General features: G+C 35.5%; 1 protein-coding gene across 1 annotated transcript in view; it reads right to left on the reverse strand.

Moving 5' to 3' along the window:
• The window catches only part of LOC108733644 (protein lozenge-like), a 93,752-nt gene extending 69,195 nt beyond the window's left edge, over window positions 1–24,557 (reverse strand). Inside the window, exons 1-2 of the mRNA XM_018464892.1 lie at window positions 24,347–24,557; window positions 6,507–7,638 (exon numbers count right to left, since the gene is read on the reverse strand). Of these exons, the coding sequence (XP_018320394.1) occupies window positions 6,507–6,912 (406 nt within the window). The 5' untranslated portion in view covers window positions 6,913–7,638; window positions 24,347–24,557. The remainder of the gene's footprint in view (window positions 1–6,506; window positions 7,639–24,346) is intronic.

Below are 24,557 nucleotides of genomic sequence, written 5' to 3' on the forward strand. Positions count from 1 at the left end.
CGTGCTGTCAAACCTACACTAGCAAGGAGATCGGGCTGAAACTATAGCTACAAGCTATCCAAGGATGGTACTATAGAATGTCACCTCAAGGTAGGCCTAGTGGCGTCATCTCTTGGTTAGGCCGGAAACTTATCAATCCACCCTCGTATATAATCGCATATGTGTTCAGAAATTTTGTAACGTGGCGTCTTGCGGTTTTCTGTACCAATTTAGCAGATGTCAAATACAATTATGTAATTTTATACTGCCTACATTTAAGCGTAAAATAATGAAGGCATCTTGAAGAACATTTGTTTTTGCTCCAAGTAAAACTTTAAACACGAAAGCGTAAAGAACTACCACATCTTTACAACGATTGATTTTTGTATATTATATTAGTTATATGTCAATTATAGATAGGAACAATTGTAAGTTAAGAACGAGCAAAAATAAAAAAAAAATACAACGTGTAATTATACAACACGCTACTGAAGTGAAACTTCTTCAAACACACAAACACAGCGGGATAGGGGTTAAGGAATTGGCGTCAGCGGAGTCGTTTCGACTGTAGAGTGCAAATACATTAATACATTTTGTTAGGGCTACACTATACATGCTGGAGTTGCCTGTAACAAACGTTGCATTGAAGCGCGCTCACGGCTCAAGCGTTTCAAGTTTCACTTCAAAAATAAGTTTCATATCTTCTTTCTACTAGGCTCAGAAAAACATAATATTTACCCTTAAGAACCAAACGTAAACATAACCCCATTCTTCTTGACTCCATCCCTTTCTTTTCATCAATATTTCTTTCAAACGGAACAGTCCATCCCCACACACATATATTGTTAGGAATCTTATATTTATCAAAATTTTCACTTTCCTTACATCCTCCCTATACAGCATGCCTCAATGTTTTATAATTCGCCCCGCCTTTTCACATTTTCTACATACCCTTTTTTCTTTCTTCATCCAATGCTTACACCAGGAGTGAGTGCTAAATACCTTTCATCTCCTATATATATTCTGGTGTCCAGTCCTTCTGTCAATGCTCCCACAGTAAGACTTTCAAAAACAAATTGGACGAAACCAGATATTTTATAAGCTCTTGGGAAATGTGGTTTATAGGTTAGGATACACAAGGTCAGAATTTGAGAATATTAGCCTGCGGTAGGAATTGTGTAAACCGTTTATCATAACTTCATAACACCTTTCAAGTTTTTTTTTTAAAATTTCAGAAACAATTGTTTCTTTCACCTGTAGACGTCACTGTACAACAAATCATTAAAAATAATTTACTTTATTTGATTAATATTCACGTCAAATGACCAAACAATTTTCTTCTAATTATTCGCGTATAATAATCCAACATTTTTAGCAGTCGAATTTTTGAAGGCAAACTTGTTATTTTTATTTCTATATAACATCGTATTTCTTAAAAGACGATGACTTCTTTGATGATTAAGTGTAACAGAATATCCATATGCTCCGTTTTCAACTAACTACTGGTGTATGTATTATAAATGTTTAATTTATTTCATGGTTTTCACGTTTTAAAAATGCAGAAATGTCGTTCATGAAAACCGTCGTCGAACCATTGATCAACTCAGTTAGATGTCTGGAACATCATGGAGTTCAATTCAGAAGATTTTATCTAAAGATTTGAAAGATGAGAAGAGTTGAAGCCAGATTTGTTCCTCGCCTTCTCACAAGCGCAAAGAACGTCTCGATAAGTGAATTTAAGGGATGTTTTGAAGAATGGAAGAATTGTTTGCAGGGGTGCGGTGGTCAAGGGAGAATACTTTGAAGTTGATCAATATTTGGTGTAAAAATATTAAGAAATAAGGAAGTCATGACGAAATTCTCGTTCTTTTTTTTTGGGTCCCTCCCTCGTATGCGTTTCAAACATCATTATATGTTTTCTGTTTATTGTGTATTCTGTTTACGCCAAGGTGTCTGTATTTAAAACTTATTTATCATACAGAAAATTCGTAGTTATTTGTTGTAAGCATGGCATTGAGCTGAACATTTCGTAACCACATCCACATTACCGTATGGATAAACAACAGAAGGATCACAACAAAATAAGTTACCGATTTTATCTAGAAGTTGAATGTAATTATCTATTAGTAAATAAATGATTGTGGTAAAAAATAACTCAGTAGGAATGTTCTTTTAAAACCAGCGACAACAAAAGAAATTCACGCTTTAATATAAATTCCTTCATCATTAGGTAGCTATCCATTCTACAAAACGATACTGAAGTGACGTGAAATTGAATCATTTTAATGTTCCTATTCATTCAAATCAAATCATTAAACTGATATATATCCATGATTAACAACATATGTGATTGCTTTTATCTATTAAAAATTGCATTTTTAAAGTTGTTATCAAAATTAAACAGTCCGAAAAACAAGAAATACATGAAGCGAAAATCTCCAAGCAACGAAGAGACATATGATGAACGAAACAGATTAGCGCCGGCGTTGTCCAACAGTTTAGAAGTAAACAGTTCCCAATTTCTTTTGACAGTAAAACCCTAATTGATCCACCGTTTTATTCGTCATCATGATTTGCACTCTGAGAACCCCTGAAACTCTTGCACAGAACATCGGCAGTGTTTCAAAGAACACCATTTAGTGAACACGCCTAGATCATCACTCAGCATTCGGTAGAACACCAACAGGTTCTAATCCAGGTCTGCCTATGCTAGTCCAATTTTTTTGCGGTTTCTTTGGGTCATTTAGACAAATGCCGGGCTAGTTATATATTCCACAGTATCATGTATATCACTTCTATCCTGCCTTCACTTCGACCAAGTCGTCTGTCTCTCTTCAACTACCACTCAGCCATTTCCACGATTCCTATATGAAAGTTGAAGAGAATCCTCCGTTTTATTCTCCGGCTTTTCACGCCTCATTAAAGTTTTGGTAAATCAGTCAGGCTTTTATAAATGCTGGAATTCTGTCAGGCTTAGATTGCGACCAACGGGCTGGTCGTATTCTACGATGTGTTAATGAAAACCAACAAGTTCCAAATTGGGACCCATGTCTTTCGACAAAATAGTGTTAAATTCTCACTAAACATCAAGATATTTGCGATATTTAATTAAAAATTCTGCTTCAAGGAAAGCAGGTCTAAGGCGCAGTTCCATGCTTTAATTAGACATTTCAATAGTCAGGTAATTCCAGAAATTCCTATTATTAAAGAAGAGAGCTGTATGAATTTCCATTACAAACATAGGTATGACTGAGATAACCCGTCAAAATACGGGTAGGATGTCATGTCATCAATATTCGAGTGGCTCCACGCTGCTGATGAGGGAATTTTTGGTCAAGCACAGCATTACTTCAGTCCCCCTACAGTCCAGATCAAACACCTCCAGACTTCTTACCCTTTCCTCAGCTCAAGGGAAACCGATACAGCTCCGTAGAAAGCGTCCAAGGGGGCGTGATGGCATCTCTAAGAGGGATCCCGGAACTCGAGTTCCAGAAGGCGTACATGTAGTGGGAATCGCGTTATACGCGTCTTATCGAAGCACAAGAGTGTTATTTTGATTACTACTAAGGATTTGTACCAATTAGTTCAAGAAAAATACAACGTGTAATCATACAACATGCTACTGAAGTGAAACTACTTCAAACACACAAACATACCGGGATAGGGGTTAAGGAATTGGTTTAATGGAATTATTTGTACACTATGCTTCGCACGTGTGCAATGCTGATAGTAAATATACTGTAGAATGTCTTTATATACAACAATCGCAGCTTTTTTGTCATTAGACAATGTAAACCGGCCGGTACCGCCGCAATCGCTGTCCCTGCATTTTAAGCCTGTAATATCTTCGAAAATATTCATTTAAATTACATGCACAATGTATTTAAAAGTAATTAATTGGATAAGGATTAATGCTGTATTACATAAAATTGCTTCGTAAATTGGCTATCATTGCTCGTAAAAAGTAAAGGATAAAAAATGGTTATTGTGGGTTATCCCTAAGAGATAGACATGTACCATTTAAGGTGTACAATCCTGTAGTATATTATTTTGATCTATCTCGTAGGGTTCAGCCAGCGTTTGCAATGTAAGCGCAAAAAATGTGTTTATTTACGACATCACATTACAAACCTCTAAAATTTTCAGTGTTTCTCTACTGTATTTAGCAAGTATTATAAATGTAAATCTTCCTCTTGAGTTACTCTATCTATTAAAAAAACCACATTAAAATCCGCTGCGTAGTTTTGAAAATCTAAGCATACATAGGGATAGACAGCGGGGGAAATGCGTTGCATGATTTCGTTACATAGCAACTCGCATGAAACGAACTTATCCTACCGTTCATAAAGAAGTTTCACTTCAAAAAAATGTTAATTAATTGAGTCCTACTACTTTTTGATCCATCCTACCCTATATGTATGATGAAGTGATAATTATGAAAAACATGAAAATTCTCACTACCGTTTTAGGTATCCCCTTCTATGATACGACACTGTCATATGTGCGTCCTTGTACAAACGATTCACAAATTTCGAAACAGTTCAATAGCTTTTACGCTCAGAAAAAGGTTAACGTAGGTACAACTTTAATTACATTCAGTTTACTAACGATAAGCTAAGTTCCCTCTTTTATTTTATGTAAAAAGTTAACCATAATGAGCTGACTCATTAAAATTACAAAAAAAAAACGTTCATTTTCGCGAATAACTAAACGCGCTCTTTTTGCCAGATGTGGTTAATCTTGTTGACAGACTGACCAGAGTGTGAAATTTTATATTGTAGCTGTTTCTTGCGGATTTACAGCGGCAGGGCTGTGGTCGTTCTTTTTATCGACCCATTTGTTTGTTGCAAATTGGTACAACGTGTAATAGCAGTATCATAATCTACCTAACGTATGTATTTGTACCCACATACCTCTTCACACGTAACAATTACCGACTACTCAAAATCATCCAAATTACCATAATCGCAGTGGTGTAGAATGTATGAGGTCACAAGGGCATACTCTGATGGCTATTTTTCCGTTATTTTTGTATTATAATAACGAAAAAGTTCTGATAAATACAGTAACACCCACGTTTGTGCAGACTTTTGATATAAATATTGGTTAATTTTAAACGGAGACGGTGAAGATGGTGTGTCTATCTTTAGGACTTCATATTTCACCTACTCAAGTCAATGTGGGACTCCATTTACTGTGGGGTTACCCCATCATCATAATAAGGTCGTCAGTCCTAAGACTGGTTGGACATGTACCTCCACTCTTTCCTATCCTGAGCTAAACTTCGCATTTCCCTAAAACTAGAACAGCCCACATCCTTAACTATTGTCGAACAGTAATCTAATCTAGATCTACCTCTACCCCTCCTAACTCCAGTTTCTGCCTCTAATATGTCTCTGACTAGACCTTTATGCCTGAGAAGGTGTCCTACCAACCTATCTCGCCTATTTTTTTTTACCTAACTGTGTATATGATTTACGAATGCGACTGCGTTGTTTTTTATTTTTCTTTAATTTTGTTAAAAAAACATGCTGGTTGACACCCCAGAAAGGAACCTATTTTTTAAAGGTAACATTGAGGTGTCCTTAAACACGTATCATAATTTTTTTTATAGTAAAGAACACAGTTTACCGTAGAAATGTTTACTCCTCATTTCACATGCTCAGAAATTCTTTCAGTTTTTCGTCTCCAATTTTTATATTATTTCTACCACCACGATTGGACTTTCAATTTTCTAGTGATATATTGTGCATCTATTTACGAGTACGTAATAAAGTACGAAAATTAAACAGTTGGGCATACTATCTTCTGATTCAATAATTTATTTCTACATATAAAACTTCAAATAATGGTCAATATTCTCTCGAAACGGTTAGACGCGACTTCGATCACATCGGATCAACAAGTAGCAGACAATTTCGACAAAACACAGACTTATCCTATCCACTGCCTTCAACAAGGCTCATAAAGACATAGACATGTTGTCCTGAATCCACGGCGTAGCTACCTTCACGTGGCTATCTTAAGGCAGCAGGCAGAGTGGATATGTATTCTGTCAAAACTGTCTACGGCAACGGGCTTCCACAAAATGTAACAATATACTATAGATGGCATTTACCACGCTGTTTGTAGTGATTCATAAAACGCTGTCCTAAGGCAGCAGGTAGAGTGGGTCTGTGTTCTATAGAAATTGTCTACGACGCACTGATGAGATCCAATGAGATCAAAATCGCGATCCGCCTCACCCCTTCTTTTCTGTTTTGGTTACGTGCTTATTACGTAAGGTAGCTACACCGTGGATTCAGGTAGATACCCTTATCGGCCTTGTTGAACATTTTTAAATTCCACAAATTGTAGCATATACTGCAGATGACGTTTACCATACTATTTGTAGTAATTTATGTAGAATAACAAAATAACGTTTGAGTATATTCAATCCAAGTGAATATTAATCAATTTATATCATTATAAACCCAATATAAATGGAAGATGATAGGAAATAGGTAATAATTTTTATAAAAACTCACCTCTTCCACTTCTGCCAACAAACCTCAGATCGTTAAATTTTGCTACTTGGTTCTTCATAACTGTTGTGTAGTTCTTTAATTCCGCACAACAATTTTCATCGTTACCGGCTCTAACAGTCACTACGGTACCGTCCCCAACATCCCCCAAGGCAACCACTTTAAACGCCACGGGAAGAGTCTTGTTCGATCTCCAATGAGACGGCAATGCAGAACAAAGGAAATATGGACTACCCGTTCGAACAAGTTCATTCGGATGTTCTGCCTGTAATTCGTGAATTAAATGTTCCGTCCACCAAAGATCCTGATTGTTGCCACCGTAACTCCCCGTGGAATCACACATGGTTCCGATTCGGGGCCACTCCTGTTTGGAAATGTTCGAAGACAATAATCCCACAGGTAAATGCATATGTGACACGTGCTCGGATGATCCCAGAAAATATCGAACAACAAAACCTCAACAACTTCTTTACTGTCCGATAAAATAGATACAGTCGATTTTTCTTGTGCAATTTGTTGAATATAATAAATAATTCCTGTCAATCAGTTCGGTAAGCAAAATTTTTATTTGAAGAAGAAAATGAAGAGATTTTTAAGAGTTTTTGTAATTCTTAAAAAACACTGAAGAACTATTAATAAGCACGTGCGAATAAAGTGAGTTTGTAGGAATTTACTTGAGCAGCATATAAATAATGTTGTATGTGCAGCTGAATTTAAGTTCGTTAATATCAAAGACCTGGAAGGCAGTGTCACAAAGAGTGTTTCTTCGTACCATCATAGTGTTCCACTTCAGTTTTTGTGCGTCACGGTTGAAAAGAACAACAAAGTTTTTGGACCGGTTAAGTAAAACAGATATCGAAGGTAGTTGTCGTTCAAAGGCTGGACATTATCGAGACGTGGTCGACGTAAAGTCGAAATGATGTTCACTTGTTGTAAACGAACGACTGTGTCGTCGCAAATGATTTCTGAAACCTTTTCTCTCCACGCTAATTGATGAAAATGGCACGCTGGATAGGCACGGAAGGGGGAAAAAAACGGACCGCCGTTATGGACGGAAGGATAGAAACGAGCACTGTGATAAATTTTACGCAGGTGACCAATAAGTGCACCGATGGAATCTTCGGATGGACGTAATCTGAAAACAAAACGAAATTCTCATTATTACAAAAACCAAAAAGATAATTATAAAACTATTACTTAAGGTAACATTCATTTTTGAGTAATTTGCATCAGCTAGAGACATTATCGAATATACAGGGTGGTTTAATGACAAAGCACGAAGAAAAGACTCTGAATTTCCATTATCTTCCTGATTTTGCAGACACAAAAAGTTCCGAACGGCTCAGGTGAATATATGTTTATTTCTTTTAACAATAATGTACCAAGGTTCCAATCAGTGCCTTATGAACTTTATTTTTAGTATTTAGCAAAAAAGGAAATACAATAATATTACGAAGAAAATAGAACGGATCTGGAACGAAAACTATAAGATAGAAGAAGAAGTTGACGCGAATTCAAGTACATATAATATGGGGGAGAAAGCACATATATATAAATGACATATGCAAAAGGGCGGTGGCAGTTATGTCACAAATATGGAGCATATATAGAAGCAAATTCGGAGAGGATTTTAGTAAGAGAGGATGCTAATGTTATGGTGGAAAGTACTCTGTTATATTCGGTGAAAATACATTTGCAGAAAAAAAGAAATGAAACAGAATCGGTACAAGAAATATATCTGAGGAATGTATTTGCTCTACACAAATGCAGTCTAAGATATTATACACTTAGAGAGGAAACAAAGGTAGAAAAGATCCAGATACAAGCTGCAGTAAAATTTATTAAATATGTACAGAGGGTAATAAAAGATTTGAAAATAACAAAATGGAGAAAAAAGAGAGTAGACATTTATGCAGATATAGGAAAAGATATAAAGGAAGAAAACATGATTAAATGATTATATAGTGGAAAAAGAAGAAAATAAAACAAGTAAAAGAAGAAATGAAAGAAACAGTAAGAAAATCAAGATGTGCAAAAGAATATCTACAATGGAGACAAGAAGAAACTCCAGAATATTGTAAAAAAAAGACAAATAAAGGACATAAAAATAAACAAATTACTTTTAGAACAGAAAACCAATGAAAAGAAAGCACATAATGGCTAGAAAGCAGCAAAAAGATGTGCAAACTATGTGAAGAACACGAACAAACAGCAGAACATTTAATATCATTGGCATACATGGCATGAAGGGCTGATGAAAGAATGGAAAAATTAATAGCAAGACCAAAGGAAGGAATGGCATGGATGAAGAAGATAGTAGGTCTACGAAAATGATTTAATAAACTTGATAAATTAATTAAAACTGTAAAAACTACATTAAACGACACTGTGTATAATGGGATAGATATCAGTCGTTTCTACAATTGAAAATGTTTTTGGATGTTTGTCCTTGTTTTACCTGTTTTAATTAGTTTATTAATTAAAATTCTGCTTTAAGGATGCTGAAAATACCGTAAATAGAAAAGGTTAAAAATAAGGACACATTACAAATAGTAACAGAACAGAAGGCGTTATAAAAATCAGTAAGAAATGGACGGGATAAGTTGGTAGGACTTTCATATTTCAGACATGAAGGGGTAGTTAGAGACATATTAGAAGCAGAAACAGGAGTTAAGGAGGGCAAAGGCAGACATAGATGACACTTAGTAAACAATTCGAGATGTAGATTGTTCTTGTTTTCGAGAAATGAAAAGATTATAGCTCAGAAAAGAAAGAGTGAAGGTGGGTGCCCAACCAGTCTTCTGGCTGAAGGCTATTAATTAAGTATTAATTTTTCACTACTTACTTTAAATAATCTGTACAATTGTTTCATCTTATACGACCTTCTTTAAATCACATGTAAATCGGTTAATTACTATTAGTCCAGTCATATTAGGGGTGTCATCTTAGAATGAGAAATAATAAGCTGTAAACTTGTATAAACCTTTATTTTGGCGTTCCAAATATTGTATCAAAGGTCACAAAAAATCTCGCTTCATATTGTTTCGATGACATTTGCATTTATTATAAAAATTATAGAAAATAAAATTTTTTATAAATTTTATTCCAATTGTTTTTTTATACGCTCAACCTTTTTAAGGTAGACAGCGAAGAACTCGCAGCATTACACTGGCCACAAGCTAAAGAACATTGCAACCCTAATTTCTTGTATCCGCAAAGTGAACCACAACCATTCTTGCATTTGCAAAATATTGTGTTTACTAGTTCATCTGGAGCCGATGGTAATATTGTCGTTATCGGTTCCAGGAGTTCATTTTGCAGCACCCAACCCCATTTTTGTGGTTCTAAAATATTCCCAAACCAAGTTTGAATTTTATAGTGTACACGACTGATATGTTGATTACCGGGACTCACGGTCAACTGTGCTAAGCGCTGCGCGTTCTCCGCGCTCTACCTCGAAAACGGTTAAACATATAAAAAAATATTTGGAATAAAATTTGTAGAAAATTTTGTGCTCTACAATTTTCATAATAGGTGCAAATGCCAGTAAAACCATAAAAAACGAAATAGCGATTTAGTGAAATTTGACCTTGAATATCTTAAGATGCGGACACGAGATGTTATATGACTTTTGGCACAACTTTTAGAATGTCAAAATAAAACAAATTTACAATTATTTACAGATTATTATCTCTCATTTCGAGGTTGAAGTACAGATACTCTGTAAATTATTGAATAGGTGTTATCGTGATATTTCAAATTTATGTTTACATCCGTCAAGACCACAGAACAAATCCTCATGATTTGTTAATATAAAATAATATAAAAAAAAACGTTTTAACATCAGGTGACGTCAAAAGAATTATTTCACATGTTCTTGGAATGTTTACTGTTGTAGCATCCATATGTGTGAGTCATGCATGGTGTAACTCATCTCCTTTTCGGAGCGAGAGAGTAAAAAATCTATAAGAACGAGCACAATATATACCTACAGCTTCTTGTTTCGTTAATTAAATTTACACATTAGGTTAACCGGAAATATTGAATTCCTTTCTAAAAAGATATTCAAAAATAAGCACTCGATGCTAAACATCAGACTACTTTATGTGTGTCTTTCAAAAGATTTACTAAGTGGATTTTCAAATATATTCCTTCCCAAAATTTAATGGTACGGTAAATACAATAATGATGAAGGTCTGCGTGATTGGCTTTTAACTATTTTTTTTTTATATTTTGCAGGATATAGTTATATTCTAACCCTCAATAGATGCGTTGCCTCAAAAACATATGCGATGAAGATATGATGACGATGATAGAAATCCAAAAATATAATCAAATGATCCTATAATGTTTAAAATTTGTCTAATTTAGCGTGTGTGGGGGTTAATTTTTGTGAATTTATCTCCAGCTACCAATCACCCGTTGAGAATGAGTGAGAATGTTGGAAACAAAATGTTCTTTAACGTTTCTAGGATGGTTATCAGCTAGAATATTCTAGAATATCTAGGGTTTTCCCCAAGTAAAATATTTTAGAGTGAACTAGACCGGAAGAATCAAAAACGTTCCGGAATATTCGAAGATGGACAATGGGTTCGAACACGAAATTAGGGCATTTTCATATACTTCGACCAAAGTTTAGAATCTTCTATAACATTCAAGATTTTTTCGCTTGATGTGAGTTTGGGTTTACTATTCAACTACCAAACAGAGAATATAAACCAATTGAGGCGGATTGTCGTTAGCAAATAATAAAAACGCCATTTGTGGTATTTTCTAAAACGCGCTGTTAAGACAGCAGGTAAAAGTTGGTCTATGTTCTGTCGGAGCTGCCTGCGACGCGCTGATGAGATCCAAAAAGATCGAAATAGCGATCCGCGTCTGGCATTTTCGACAGAATACAGACCACTTCGAATTAATTTATTCGATTATGGTAACATGTCTATCACGTTGAGGTTAGCTACGCCGGGACTCGTTTCAGCAAGTAGATATCCATATATTTAAATGGACCTTGTTGGACCATACGTAATCCTAAAATGTAGCATCGTACTACAGATGGCGCTTACCGCGCCATTTGTGGTATTTTCCATATTTGGAAAAGGTTTTTGGTTTACATCATCCGCCTTTTTTTGAAAATGCTAAGGTAATGAAACACGTATCAACAGTTTTTTCAAAATTTTTCGACAAAATGTTAAAGTGAATTAATTTATGAATTAATATTTTCCACTAAAGGTAACCTCAAATTCATGAGCAAAACTTGTTGCTGCTGTTACGCCCTCGCCAGAAATTGAACAATTACTTTTCCTAAGCTTAGTGGTAGCACAATAGTGCAATTAACCCTACAAAAATTGTTCTAAATTTTACGACAAATTTTATTAGAGTCATTTGATTACATTAAAATACTTATTTGTTTGTAGACAGTTCGTGATCTTACGATTAATATTTTTTGCTTCCATACAGCTTTTCGGTAGGAAATATTACTAAAGCAGATAAATATCTATGTATAGGCACAGAGCCGAACTGAAGATTTTGGCCCGGGGTGCGATGTAACCAAATGGCCTGATATAGAAGGGTAAGTGCAATTTTAACAGCACTCGTTTTTAAATAAATTTAAGAAGTCTTTACCTCAGTTTTTTTAATTTCTCTTTTTGTTATATTTTTTGAGTCATTTGGCCAGGGGTGCATTTGCACCTCTGCACCCCGGGCCAGTCCGGCCCCGTATAAGCACAATTTAAAGAAAATTGTAGCAAGATACAAACACTTATTGTTAAAATATTGCATATTCAAATTTATAAAATTGTTTTCACTTAAAAGTAAATGAAGTGAAGAATAGACTCAGCTACCGCAACAGAGGTTTCTCTATTTCTTTACGCACTGCAAAATATATGGAACAAAAAAAATGAATAGAGTTATTACAATGACGTGACGTTTTATTAACGCATTAATATTTTCTCGAACACGGAAAAATCGCCAAACAAAGGAAACCAGATTGTAGTCGTGACTATAAAAACTTAATTTTCTCAATAATTTTCTTGTTGCTTATTATTTATTCAATACATTAATTGATTAGTGGTAAAATTGTGCGTATTACCGTGTAAAGAGCAATGCAAAGAGAAGAATCGTGCCGAAATTCTTGTCTAATTACGCAAAAAAACTGGCCGATAAAATATAGACATCAGACACTATTATGCACTTATTTACACAATTTTTTAGCGTAATTTTGTCATGGACGTTTGTTTCGCCAATTGCCCCAATAGTTAATTACTGTAATAAAAGTTGGAAAATTACTAATTGCCATGCACCAAAAACAAATGTTAGGAAAGGTGAAAACGGCACCACAAAATCAAAACGTAACTCTCGAACCGTTAATTAATTTGTCTTATTACACAATCGTCAAAATACGATCCGTACAATTACTTTTCATTTGCTTGACAAAGAACCAGAGAAAATCTACCAGTTGATTTACCATCGCTAAAATAAAAACATTTTCAATTAACGATCGACTGCTAGGTACGCATTATTATAAATAGAACTTTATTAACAATTACAATTAAAAATAATTAAACATTATAAAAACTGTAGCTTTTAGAAAACAATAGACTGTCTTTGATTACTGAAACTAATGTAGTAATCTGTAAATAATATGATTCTTTTTACAAATACCGGGCTGCCAGGGCGGGGGTGTGATACTTCGATGGAGAGTCCATGAGTGGAGGAGCATATTGGGGGGAGCGGGGGTCGGAGTTGACGCCAAACCTCAATTTTTACCTTTATCTCTAATGTGTTGCAAACAAAACAAGGAACGCAACCACTCAACATTCACTGTGTTCGAGATGCCTTTACCTACCGTAACCTAAATAAACCTATATATGCTATTACAAAGTATTCTTGCATCCAAATTTAGTAAAACTAATTAAAAAATCGGTTGTCTGTAAAGTCGGTTTACTGACGATAATTGAACGTGACAACGTCATAAGAAAATACTGATGGAATGGTTTCATTTTTCAAAAGAAAATTTTAATTTTATTTGTTTGATAGATATTTTGTATGGATATAGAGAAGGGGGTAAATGGAAATGTATTATTGTATAGCAGCTGTCCACGCGGACGCATCGCTCACTCAAGTAGGAGAGAGACAGATGTCGAACGCTGCCGAACGCGGAGGCCGATTGTACCTCTTTGTCGCTCGTTCCGCGCTCTCGCTTGCACTTCAAGCCTTAAATGGAACGCCTCAGAGCGAGGTAACGCCGCATGAGTCATGTTTTTTCGTGCGTGCAGCCGGCTCCATCGAATTATAAGACGTTGTCACGTCAAAAACATTAAAAGTTTCCGTCACTTTCAACCTCCACGAATATGTTCAACCGATATATCATAAGTTCCCGTGTACCAAATACGGAAAAACTATACCTACACTTTTCGATGTCCAGGTCTAGTCAGAGACATATTAGAGACAGAAACAGGAGTTAGGAGGGGTAGAGGTAGACCTAGATTAGATTACTGTTCGCAAATAGTTAAGGATGTGGGTTGTTCTAGTTTTAAGGGAAATGCGAAGATTACATCAGGATAGGAGAGACTGGAGGTGCGTGTCCAACCAGACTTAGGACTGACCACCTTATGATGATGATGACTTGGAAATTGACCCTAAGGACTTTAATTTTAAGGTTGCATTTAGTAATTCCACACCGATAATGGTCAAACACTCTACATTTTTGCAATGGGGAATCTTTACTATTCTTCATCTCATACTACTAAAACTAAAACCTGGTTGTTTCGTTCCCACCTGCTGCTAATGCTGATGAGCGGGCGGTACCTGTAGACCACGCTGGAGGGAAGACCTTCTTCATCACGGGAATAGATGGTACTGATTGGAGTGATAAAGGTGAGACGGAGGAAATGAAAATTGAAAAAAAAAACACAAAAAAACTTGAAGCAGAGCCGACGGACCCGGAATCGAATTCGCCCTTTCCCAATTGCTAAGCAATGATGTAATTCTCTAGAGTCTAGACCACACCATTCGGTCCCCATCTCATGCTCTACCAAACGCATATATGTTTATACTCTGCCGAATACGCCTGTTTATTTCGACATAATTTTACCTAATTCATTAAATAAGCAATGGATTTTGTTCTTGTTTAAAATCAACGATTTCTTATAATTTTTTGTTTCCTACCTTTATATTTACTCTTTTCCTACTTTTTTTCCTTTGCATACCAATACTTTTATTTCCTTTCATACCAAACTGTTTTGTCAAGAATTATATATACGTGTTTTATTCAATTATAAGTTTGATACAAGGAAATTATGATCTATTTAATTCAGTTAATCCCTGATATATTGAAGCGGCAATATAAAAGTAACTGGAACGTACTGAAACTGACCCAATACCAATCCAAATGCCAGGATATTCAGCTATTATTTATCAACCGAAATATTCTCACGGTTTTCAACTTCCGGTTATATTATACCGGAAGTTACAATTAGTTTTAAAGTGAAATACAGGCATTTTATCATATTTTTGGATATGAAGGAATTATTTGAGGAAAAAAGTTTTAATTAGTTTTGGACTTTTTTAAAATACATGAGTAATTTAGTTCAAGAATGTATCCTGAGATTGTCATGAACTAGTTTACTATCATACTTATTCTACGAATCAAATTTGTAGAGTTGGAACTCGAACCCTCTGTTTCACTTTTAATGCTTATTGCATGGTCATAAGTCATTGCCAATTAAGTGACCAACTTCTAAACAAAGGAGACCTGGCTGAACAGTAAAGAAAACAGATGATACTATGAATTGAACTTTTAATGTTCTTAATCACCAAAACTTGATATTTATTAATAACGATTCAAATGTTATCAAAACAGTTTTTCTATGTTACTTTTTTGCCAAGATATATTTTTAAATAAAATCCCAAAAAATGATGTAATTTACCTAATATTTAAATTACTTTGATGATTTGAAACTAGTAGAAAGTAATACCGATGTACAAATTGTTATATCTACAAAATAAGCTTCAGGAGTTTTATAACTGTCACGCAATGATATCTAAATATGATTATTTAATTTTTCATTGCACCTTTCAATCATTTAGTCAACCTACACCCTCCACAGTACTTAGTTACAGTAGTTAATATTAAACTCGTACATTAAATAGAACAAAATTATTCGAAGTGGTCTGCATTCTGTCGAAACCGCCAGACGCAGATCGCGATTTCTATCTTTTTGGATCTCATAAGCGCGTCGCAGGTAGCTCCGGCAGAACACAGACCAACCTTTACCTGCTGTCTTAACAGCGCGTTTTAGAAAATACCACAAATGGCGTGGTGAGCGCCATCTGTAGTACGATGCTACATTTTAGGATTAGGTATGCTCCAACAAGGTCCATTTGAAAATATGGATATCTACTTGCTGAAACTAATCCCGGCGTAGCTCACCTCAACGTGTTAGGCACGTTATCATAATCGAGCAAAATAATTCGAAGTGGTCTGTATCCTGTCGAAACTGCCAGACGCGGATCGCGATTTCGATCTTTTTGGATCTCATCAGCGCGTCGCGATTTCGATCTTTTTGGATACAGACCACTTCGAATTATTTTATTTGATTATGGTAACGTGCCTATCACGTTGAGGTGAGCTACGCCGGAATTCGTTTCAGCAAGTAGATATCCAGATTTTTAAATGGACCTTGTTGAAGCATACGTAATCCTAAAATGTAGCATCGTACTACAGATGGCGCTCACCACGCTATTTGTGGTATTTTCTTGTACATTAAATATTATAGTACCGACGTAAAACTTACGCACCACACTGTATATAAAGTCAAATAAATTAATTTCGTTATGCAACAATTCCACCAAGATTTCTAGATCAACAGGAGGTAGGTACCTACATAGGTTTTTATTGCCGATAAAGTACCAGACCAAACCTAATAAAAATCTTGATCTCTAGATATCCGCCATAACCTTAGGACTTAAAAAATTTAATTTTTAGCCCTTTTGAGAGGTGACTAAATCAAGTACAAAAGAACAAACAACTAAAAGAGAAGTCATTTCCGGGGTATGTTTTGTCACTGAATTAGAATCTGGTGTCAGAATTGTCCCTGCAGGAATGTGCTTAATAAATACTTCGCGGCAAATTGTTTCAATAGGAGGCTTACTGAAATTTTCAACCATATAGATGATCAAGTAAAAACATTATTTTATTATTGGAACGAAGTTTATTTATGCGGATTGCGGTAGTAGGTCAGTTTAGGTAGGTGAAGTTCGTTCAAGGACCATCCAAAGGATCGAGCTTTCCTCCTAACTGGAATGCGAAGACGATAATAGACATAATATTTATGAAAAGTCACAAATGCTTGAGTCCTAAGTATCTCCACGTCCTATTTTTTTTTTTTTTTGAAAATATCATTAACTCAATTAGTCCTTGTCTAGATCCTCCTCTTATTCGAATGACTGGTACTACATTAATTACGAATAGAAATAAAAGAAAATCTAGTAAATTAGAAAATATAGATGGAGTTTCAATTAGTGTAAATTTATAGTGTCCGCATTTTTATTTGCTTAAAGAAATGAACAGTAGGTATAAAAAATATCGAATCTATGCCGAATCTGTTGCAGCTTGAGTAAAACGTTGTTCTTTTACGACATAAACATAGCGTACAAATGCCTACCTACCCTCCGTATTTGTAATTCGTGACGAATTTAATACACTTGGCTAAAAGCGCAATAATTGGAAAATTTACTATTATTAGCAGTTAATTAATATTAGAATACTGTTCACAAATAGTTAAGAATGTGAGATGTTCTAGTTTTAGGGAAATGCGAAGATTTGCTCAAAATAGAAAAAAATGGACCTTATGATGATGATGATGATGATGATTATTAGGATTACAAACGTCGAAGGTTGGCATATACAAGTTTCTATACAAGAAAATCTTTTATTTTGCAGTGTAGTGTGCATATAGATACATATGTAATAAATAAATCACTTTTATACAAATAATTACAACTAGCTGCATTTATAAGTGATTAATTTGAAATGGCAATTACTAAATAGACAGCATCATCACTTCTGACTGAAGAATGAATGAAACTTGATAATTGCACGTATATCCGTAATACAAGCACGCAAAGATTAATTCATACCAAAATAAATTAAAAAACAAATCAGCCGTTTCTCGTACATCATCCGCTCTTGAAAAAAAAGCTGTTTTAATATCAAGCTGTGGAAGTTAATTGCTATTTACTAATAATTGCCTCTAACTGTATTATTTAAAAAACTTGACAAAGTACAACGAAGGTATATGTCAAACCGAATCTACGACGCAGTTAAGTTCTTGCTCCGGAATTTGTCGATAGGTGGCGATATGCTACCCATAACTTATTATTATGCCAACTTGCTTTTATGGAACAACTTTGGTTTGGTCAGTGATACACCGAGCGGCATGGCCTAGAGGTTTCGTCCATTGCATAGCATTCGGGAGGACGCCGATTCGATTCCGAGTCTGTCTGCCTTAGTCCAAGTTTTTCTGTGGTTTCCTTGGATCACTTGAGCAAATGCTGGGGCAGTAATATTTCACAGATAATCGTTCACTCTCTTCTGTCTTCATTTCGTCCGTTTCATCTTTCTCACCCGAACCACCACCCACCCAATCCCACGATTCCTGAAAGCAGGCTGAAGAGGGCCTTCCGCCCTACCTCCCGGCATAGAGGGGGACTGCCCGTCCACCAGCATTACTGGCTGATGGGAATGAGAGACACCCAAAAGTTTTTTTTTCAGTGATTTATCGAAACTGCCTATGTCACACTGAAATCTAGGTCTGGAAATTATACGAACTTGCTTTTGTGGAGAGCTTCGGTTTGGTCGATGATTTATCGAAATTGCTTATAGCGTGCTGATGAGAGCCAACAAAGTCGAATTCGCGATCCACGTCTGGTATCTTTAATGAATTACTGACCATGAATTTAATGTTCATTATTAATTAATTTATCTACTGAACATTTCGAAAAAATTATATTCGAAGTAAGATATATTAGCACATTTATCTTCCTCCAATTAATTGGAATGTTCTAACTCAACTAAAAGTGTCTTAGGTTTTTAAAATAATACGAGGGTGGATTGATAAGTTTCCGGCCTGACCAAGAAAAACAAGGTTTTTAAAAATTTTTTTTTTTTATTTCTCAACATAATCTCCTCCAAGGCTGATACATTTCTCATAGCGGTGTTCCAGTCTATTAATGCCATCTCTATAGACTGATTCGTCAAGCTCCTCAAAATAACCATTTACAGCTTCGATTACTTCTTCATTGTCCGCAAATCTCTTACCGCCAAGCCATTTTTTGAGATTAGGGAACAGAAAATAGTCACTCGGGGCTAGGTCTGGAGAGTAAGGAGGGTGCGGCATCAATTCAAACTTTAGATCGTTGATTTTAGCCGTCGCAACGATTGACGTGTGCGCTGGTGCGTTATCGTGATGAAACAAGATTTTTTTCTTCGCCAGATGAGGTCGTTTAATTTTCACCTCGTGGCTCAAACGTTGCAATAAGTCTGCGTAGTATTGACCAGTGATAGTATTACCCTTTGCAAGGTAATCAATGTATATAATACCTCTTGCATCCCAAAAAACAGTAGCCATAACCTTGTTCGCCGAAAAAATTGTTTTTGCCTTCTTTGGAGTTGGTTCCCCTGGTCCAATCCACTGTTTAGACTGTTCTTTGGTTTCAGGAGTGTAGTGGTGGACCCACGTTTCGTCAACGGTTACGAATCGACGCAAAAATTCGCTTGGATTACGCTTATACAATGACAAATTTGCGGTAGAAATGTTTTTTCGAATCAATTTTTGGTCGACTGTTAGCAAACGCGGCACCCATCTTGCACAGAGCTTTTCCATATGCAAATGTTGGTGCAAAATATGTTGCACACGTTCATATGACATCTTACAGGTCTCAGCTATCTCACGCACTTTCAATCTGCGGTCTCCCAGCACTATTTGATGAATTTTTTCGATCATATCTGGAGTTGTGACCTCAACGGGGCGTCCTGAGCGAGGCCCATCAGAGGTGCTCACACGACCCTTTTTAAACTCGGAAACCCACTGCTTAACGGTTGAATATGACGGGGAGGATGTCCCCAGTGTTGAGTCCATCTCTTTTTTAATTTCCTTCGGCGTTAACCCCTTCAAATAAAAGTATTTGATGACAGCACGATTTTCCTGCTTTTCCATTTTTACGAAAACCACAGAGGCGTCTTGTTCAGCGTGCTGTCAAACCTACACTAGCAAGGAGATCGGGCTGAAACTATAGCTACAAGCTATCCAAGGATGGTACTATAGAATGTCACCTCAAGGTAGGCCTAGTGGCGTCATCTCTTGGTTAGGCCGGAAACTTATCAATCCACCCTCGTAAGTGACACTTTTGACGGGCATTCAGACAGACATACGGACAGTCGGACAACAAAGTGATCCTTTGAACTGATGCTGTTCTGATTCGTGTCTAAATACCGTCATGCGTTGGTGTTGCTTCCTAACGTTTCATTAGCGAGCTTCTTCCATTTCCGATGCTGGATACGGACTCTCCTTGGAAGGGCCTCTGAAAAAGATCGTCAGTTGTGCTAGCAAAACGTTAGGAAGTAACTCCAACACAAGACGACCTTATTAGGCCTTCATCAGAACCGCATCAATTCACCTACTGGCCGCAAAAGTCTTTACCAATTTCTCAATGCGATCCTTAATTATACCTACATACGCCTTTCGCCAGTTGACATCTTATTCAGAATAATAGATCACAATGTCGGAATTGAATTGTATTTGGTTTGATACACATTGTTCATAGTTCATAGAAATTATTTTTATTATTATTCTGGAACATCGCTTATGCTTTGATTTCACCAATTTGTAATTGTGTGAATTTGCTGTATCAAACACTGAAAATCTTAAACAAAAACATATTGAGAAAATTCTAAAATTTATGCCTTTAGCAGCTGAAATAAAAGAAATGTGGAATCAGAACACAGTTCGAATTATTCCAATAATAATATCATCAATAGGCGTTATACCTAAAACATTAAACGCTAGCCCAGCTAAGTTGAAACTGCGTAAGTTTACGTACCTATATAAGTAATAGTGCGCAGATTTCTTAACAGTACTGACATATCCCCCTTTTCAGAAAACACAACAAGTTAAATAAGAAGCGAAGTTTTTAATATTCACTGATCATAATTCAAGGCAAGAAGAACCGTTACCTCCCTAAGTTTCAAGAACAGTAAAATGTTTTCCATATCCCAAAAATTGTGAGTGAGGTTCTTTGGCATTAGCCAGTCTTCACTTGCTCAAAGTTACCAGTGAAAACTGAGAAGACCAGGAGATAATAATAGTAATAATAACTTGCTCAAAGTTACTAGTGAAAACTGAGAAGACCAGGATAATAATAATAATAAATAATAATATATTCTATACTAGCTACTGCTGGTCTAAGTTATAGCATTTTTTTATTCGAATTCTGTTTTATTCTAATTTTGTACCAATGGTAAAATTCATTAAATGTATACCTGCCTGTTGTTAGTAGCATATCACCCAAGAAAGAATGGTATTCCTTCCCAAGTGCAAATTACTACTGTAGCCAAGTATGACATTAGCAAGCTTCCGGAAGGGGGTTCCGTACTTTCTTCTCTAGCCCCGTATACCATCTTTTACCATAGCTCTAACCTGAAAGTATGAATTTTGCTAATCTCAGGATCGAGAAAGTGTAAAGTTGTAACACCCTTAGCACGAAAATTGTCACCCAAGACGAAAGCGATGATAAAATCCACGCAGAGAATGGTAAAATCCGAAAAAGCGACTTCTTATGCGGGAGGGAATGTTGCGGTCTCGTCTTTGAAATCAAGGGAAAATATAATGTCAGTAGGGTTTATGATAAAAGGGTAATTTTATTTTATTTTTGCGTCCATAGTTCATATTGCTCATAGAGTATCTACTAGGAGCCGATTCACATTTGACAGATCGACACACTGCTGATCAAGAACTTGCCCAGATTTATTATGTGTACTTCATTAGGTCAGACAGTTACAGCGAGAAATCACAATCACAAACAAAACGATGTCCTTGATGAAAGAGAACCGTCTCAAACATTAATTTAACGTTTAATGACAGATTTTGGAAGATATCGGTAATCTACTGTACTGTCTGTTAACTAATAAGCAGTAACAATGATACCATGTCGAAACTTCCTGCGATGTATTATTGAAAACCGACAATTCGATTCACCATTGACAGAATCTTAACCAAGAACTCATCAAAGAGTGATAATCTGTTTCTTTTATGAGTCACCCAAGTAACAATTAAAGAAAAGTTTTAAATACATACTTTTATTTTAAGTAGGTAGATAATTATTTAACTAAATAGCCAAACGTTCAAAGTATTCCTAGATTCTATTCCGATTTCTTAAATATGTTTTTGCATGTCTGATGATCTTACTGTTGCTACTGTAAGATGTCAGTCGTGTATTTTTGTAAAACCAACTTACAATTACCTGGTTATTACCGAAAACTCAGGAGTATGGAACAACTTAATCCATAATTACATATAACGCATTGTCACCAATAAAATTAGACACACTATACGTTCTAGTATTACTTCTTAATACAACGACTACGGTGCAACGACTCGTGTAAGTAGGTACTGTGCAAAATACAATCACGATCAGTTTTTGTCATTAATATCTGTTTTTATAGTACATGGACAAGGTATTTTGTGAAACTGCATTAAATTACTCTATTTAATGGCCATTGTAGCTATTCTAGACAAATTACTTACTAGAAAATCGAAGTGTGTTCATAAGCCGTCCAAGGGATCAAACCTTCCCTCCCTTCATGTGGAATACGAAGGGAATAATAGCTCTTCAAGCTATCAATATAATAGGCAAAAAAATATTTATGAGAAATATAGGTCACAAATGCTTGATTCCTAGGTATATTCACAAAAACGAGGATGCATTAAAAAGAGTAGGAGAACAGAGGGCTTTAAGGGAGTCAATAAAAAATAGGGGAAATAGGTTGATAGCATACATTCCCGGACATGAAGGACTATAGCAGAAATAGGAGTTAAGCAGGTACCTATAGATATACGTAGATCTTGCAAATCCTTAGTTATAGATGTAGGTTGCTCTAATTTTCAATTTTCAAATTGTGCAACATTTGTACCTCATACCTACAAAAACAGCTTCTACATGGTTATTATTCGATTTTCAATTGGAAATAGTACAAGAATTATACTACAGTAGAAATTTTGAATTTGAAATTCTAAAAATGCAGAAACCTAAAGGAATGGAAAAGGATCACAATAATTTTTGTTTTCTTTTTGTGCTTTTTTCAATGCATTAGTGAATTAATTTTTGAGTTAACTTTACTGTAGTGGGCAATTACTTAGCTTAAAAAAGGCCAGTTATTTCTATATTACCTGAAGGGACCGACATAAGGGGGGATCAGCAGGGCACGGACAGAAAAATTTTCTAAAAATTACAGTGCTCAGCACCCCCATAACATCAACCCGACAAAAAAGTATTTTTGAAAGTTTTTTTTTTAATTATTATTTTATCTAGCTGTAAATGTTTAGATATATAGATATATATAATATATTTTATGTCTTATGACTTTCTTAATGCTGTCTGGTAATAACCAGCCATACAGGAAGAACAATAGGAAAGAAGGAACTGACACTTTGGAAAACTTGAAGTGTACTTAATGATTTTCACGATTTTTAATTTGAGAACCAACTTTACATTTCTGAACTGGCAACTCTTTTCGTTTCGTTTATGTTTAACCCCCCACCTACGTTGAGAGAAGTAGTTATTTCCGATAGGTCATACTTTTTTTGGGGAATATCCTACAACGTGACGTTTTAGGGGATTCCCCAAGTTGATTCGCTTCTAATTATGCATGCAAAAATTCGAATACTATTTTTTTATTAATTTAGTTTAAACTCCTAGTACCTAATAATGCTCTGTGCTGGAAACTCATTTCATGCTCTCATGAAATTTAGTATTCTTGTTCAGAAGCTCCAGCAGACTAACATTTGTGAGTATTATACAATTCCAACAATATTACACACATAAGTCGGTCGTCGGTCAAAAATTGTACCATCGCATCTCTGGGATAACATGTGCATAAGGTGTCATTGTAAAGGGCGGCAAATATAAAATTACTTTTGCCTGAAGCAGCTAAATTGTTAGATAGAGCCCTGCTATCAGACAGTGATTTTAAAACTATTAGTTTAAAATTTTGGCTACACTTAGGACGATTTGTGGTATTTAGAAGAATATCCATTTTTTGTTAAACAACCTTTACGAAGAGTAGTTCTCGTGAATGCTTGAAGGTGGCAACCCTACTATTATGCAAGTAATCTGTACTTGTCATTAAAGTTGGTATGGGAGATAAACAACGATAATAAAATTATTTTTGTCAAAAATTGAAAGTATTCTTAGTAAAAATTGTGATCAATGAATCCGTGGTTACTTACACGTAATTAATTTCTATACTGGCCTATTAATGTTTGATATAGAAGGACACATAAAATGTTTCTCTGGTGTACCACAGAAACTTACTCCTTTTTTATTATTGGTCCTTTAAACTCAATTGGGAGGTCGAGCTCTATTAAAATCGGAAATGAACTTAATACAAAATTCAAATAGAATATATCCAAAAAGTACATTTGCTCATTTGACTTCTAAAATGATTTTGTATTTACCTAATATATGATAAAACAATTAAATTTCATCACTCGAAACAGAAATAAACAATCGTTTAAATATTGCGGTAGTATCAATAAAAAGGTGGCATTCGTTTAATAAAAACTCACCGGGATTTATTTGTTTTGACTCTTTTCACTAAAAAAAGCCGCACGATTCAACCGCAGAGACCAAATTCCCCATTCCACGACCAAGTTCGAAGTTCGCGCGAGAGTTAACCACACTCGTATTAACAACAACCGTCAACTACTAACGACCACCGTCGCACGACTAAAACGCAACTAACAACAATCCGAGTTGGTCATTGTTGCAGTGAGCGGT

The sequence above is a fragment of the Agrilus planipennis genome, unplaced genomic scaffold (genome assembly GCF_000699045.2).
Source record: "Agrilus planipennis isolate EAB-ADULT unplaced genomic scaffold, Apla_2.0 scaffold67, whole genome shotgun sequence".
Taxonomy (NCBI): domain Eukaryota; kingdom Metazoa; phylum Arthropoda; class Insecta; order Coleoptera; family Buprestidae; genus Agrilus; species Agrilus planipennis.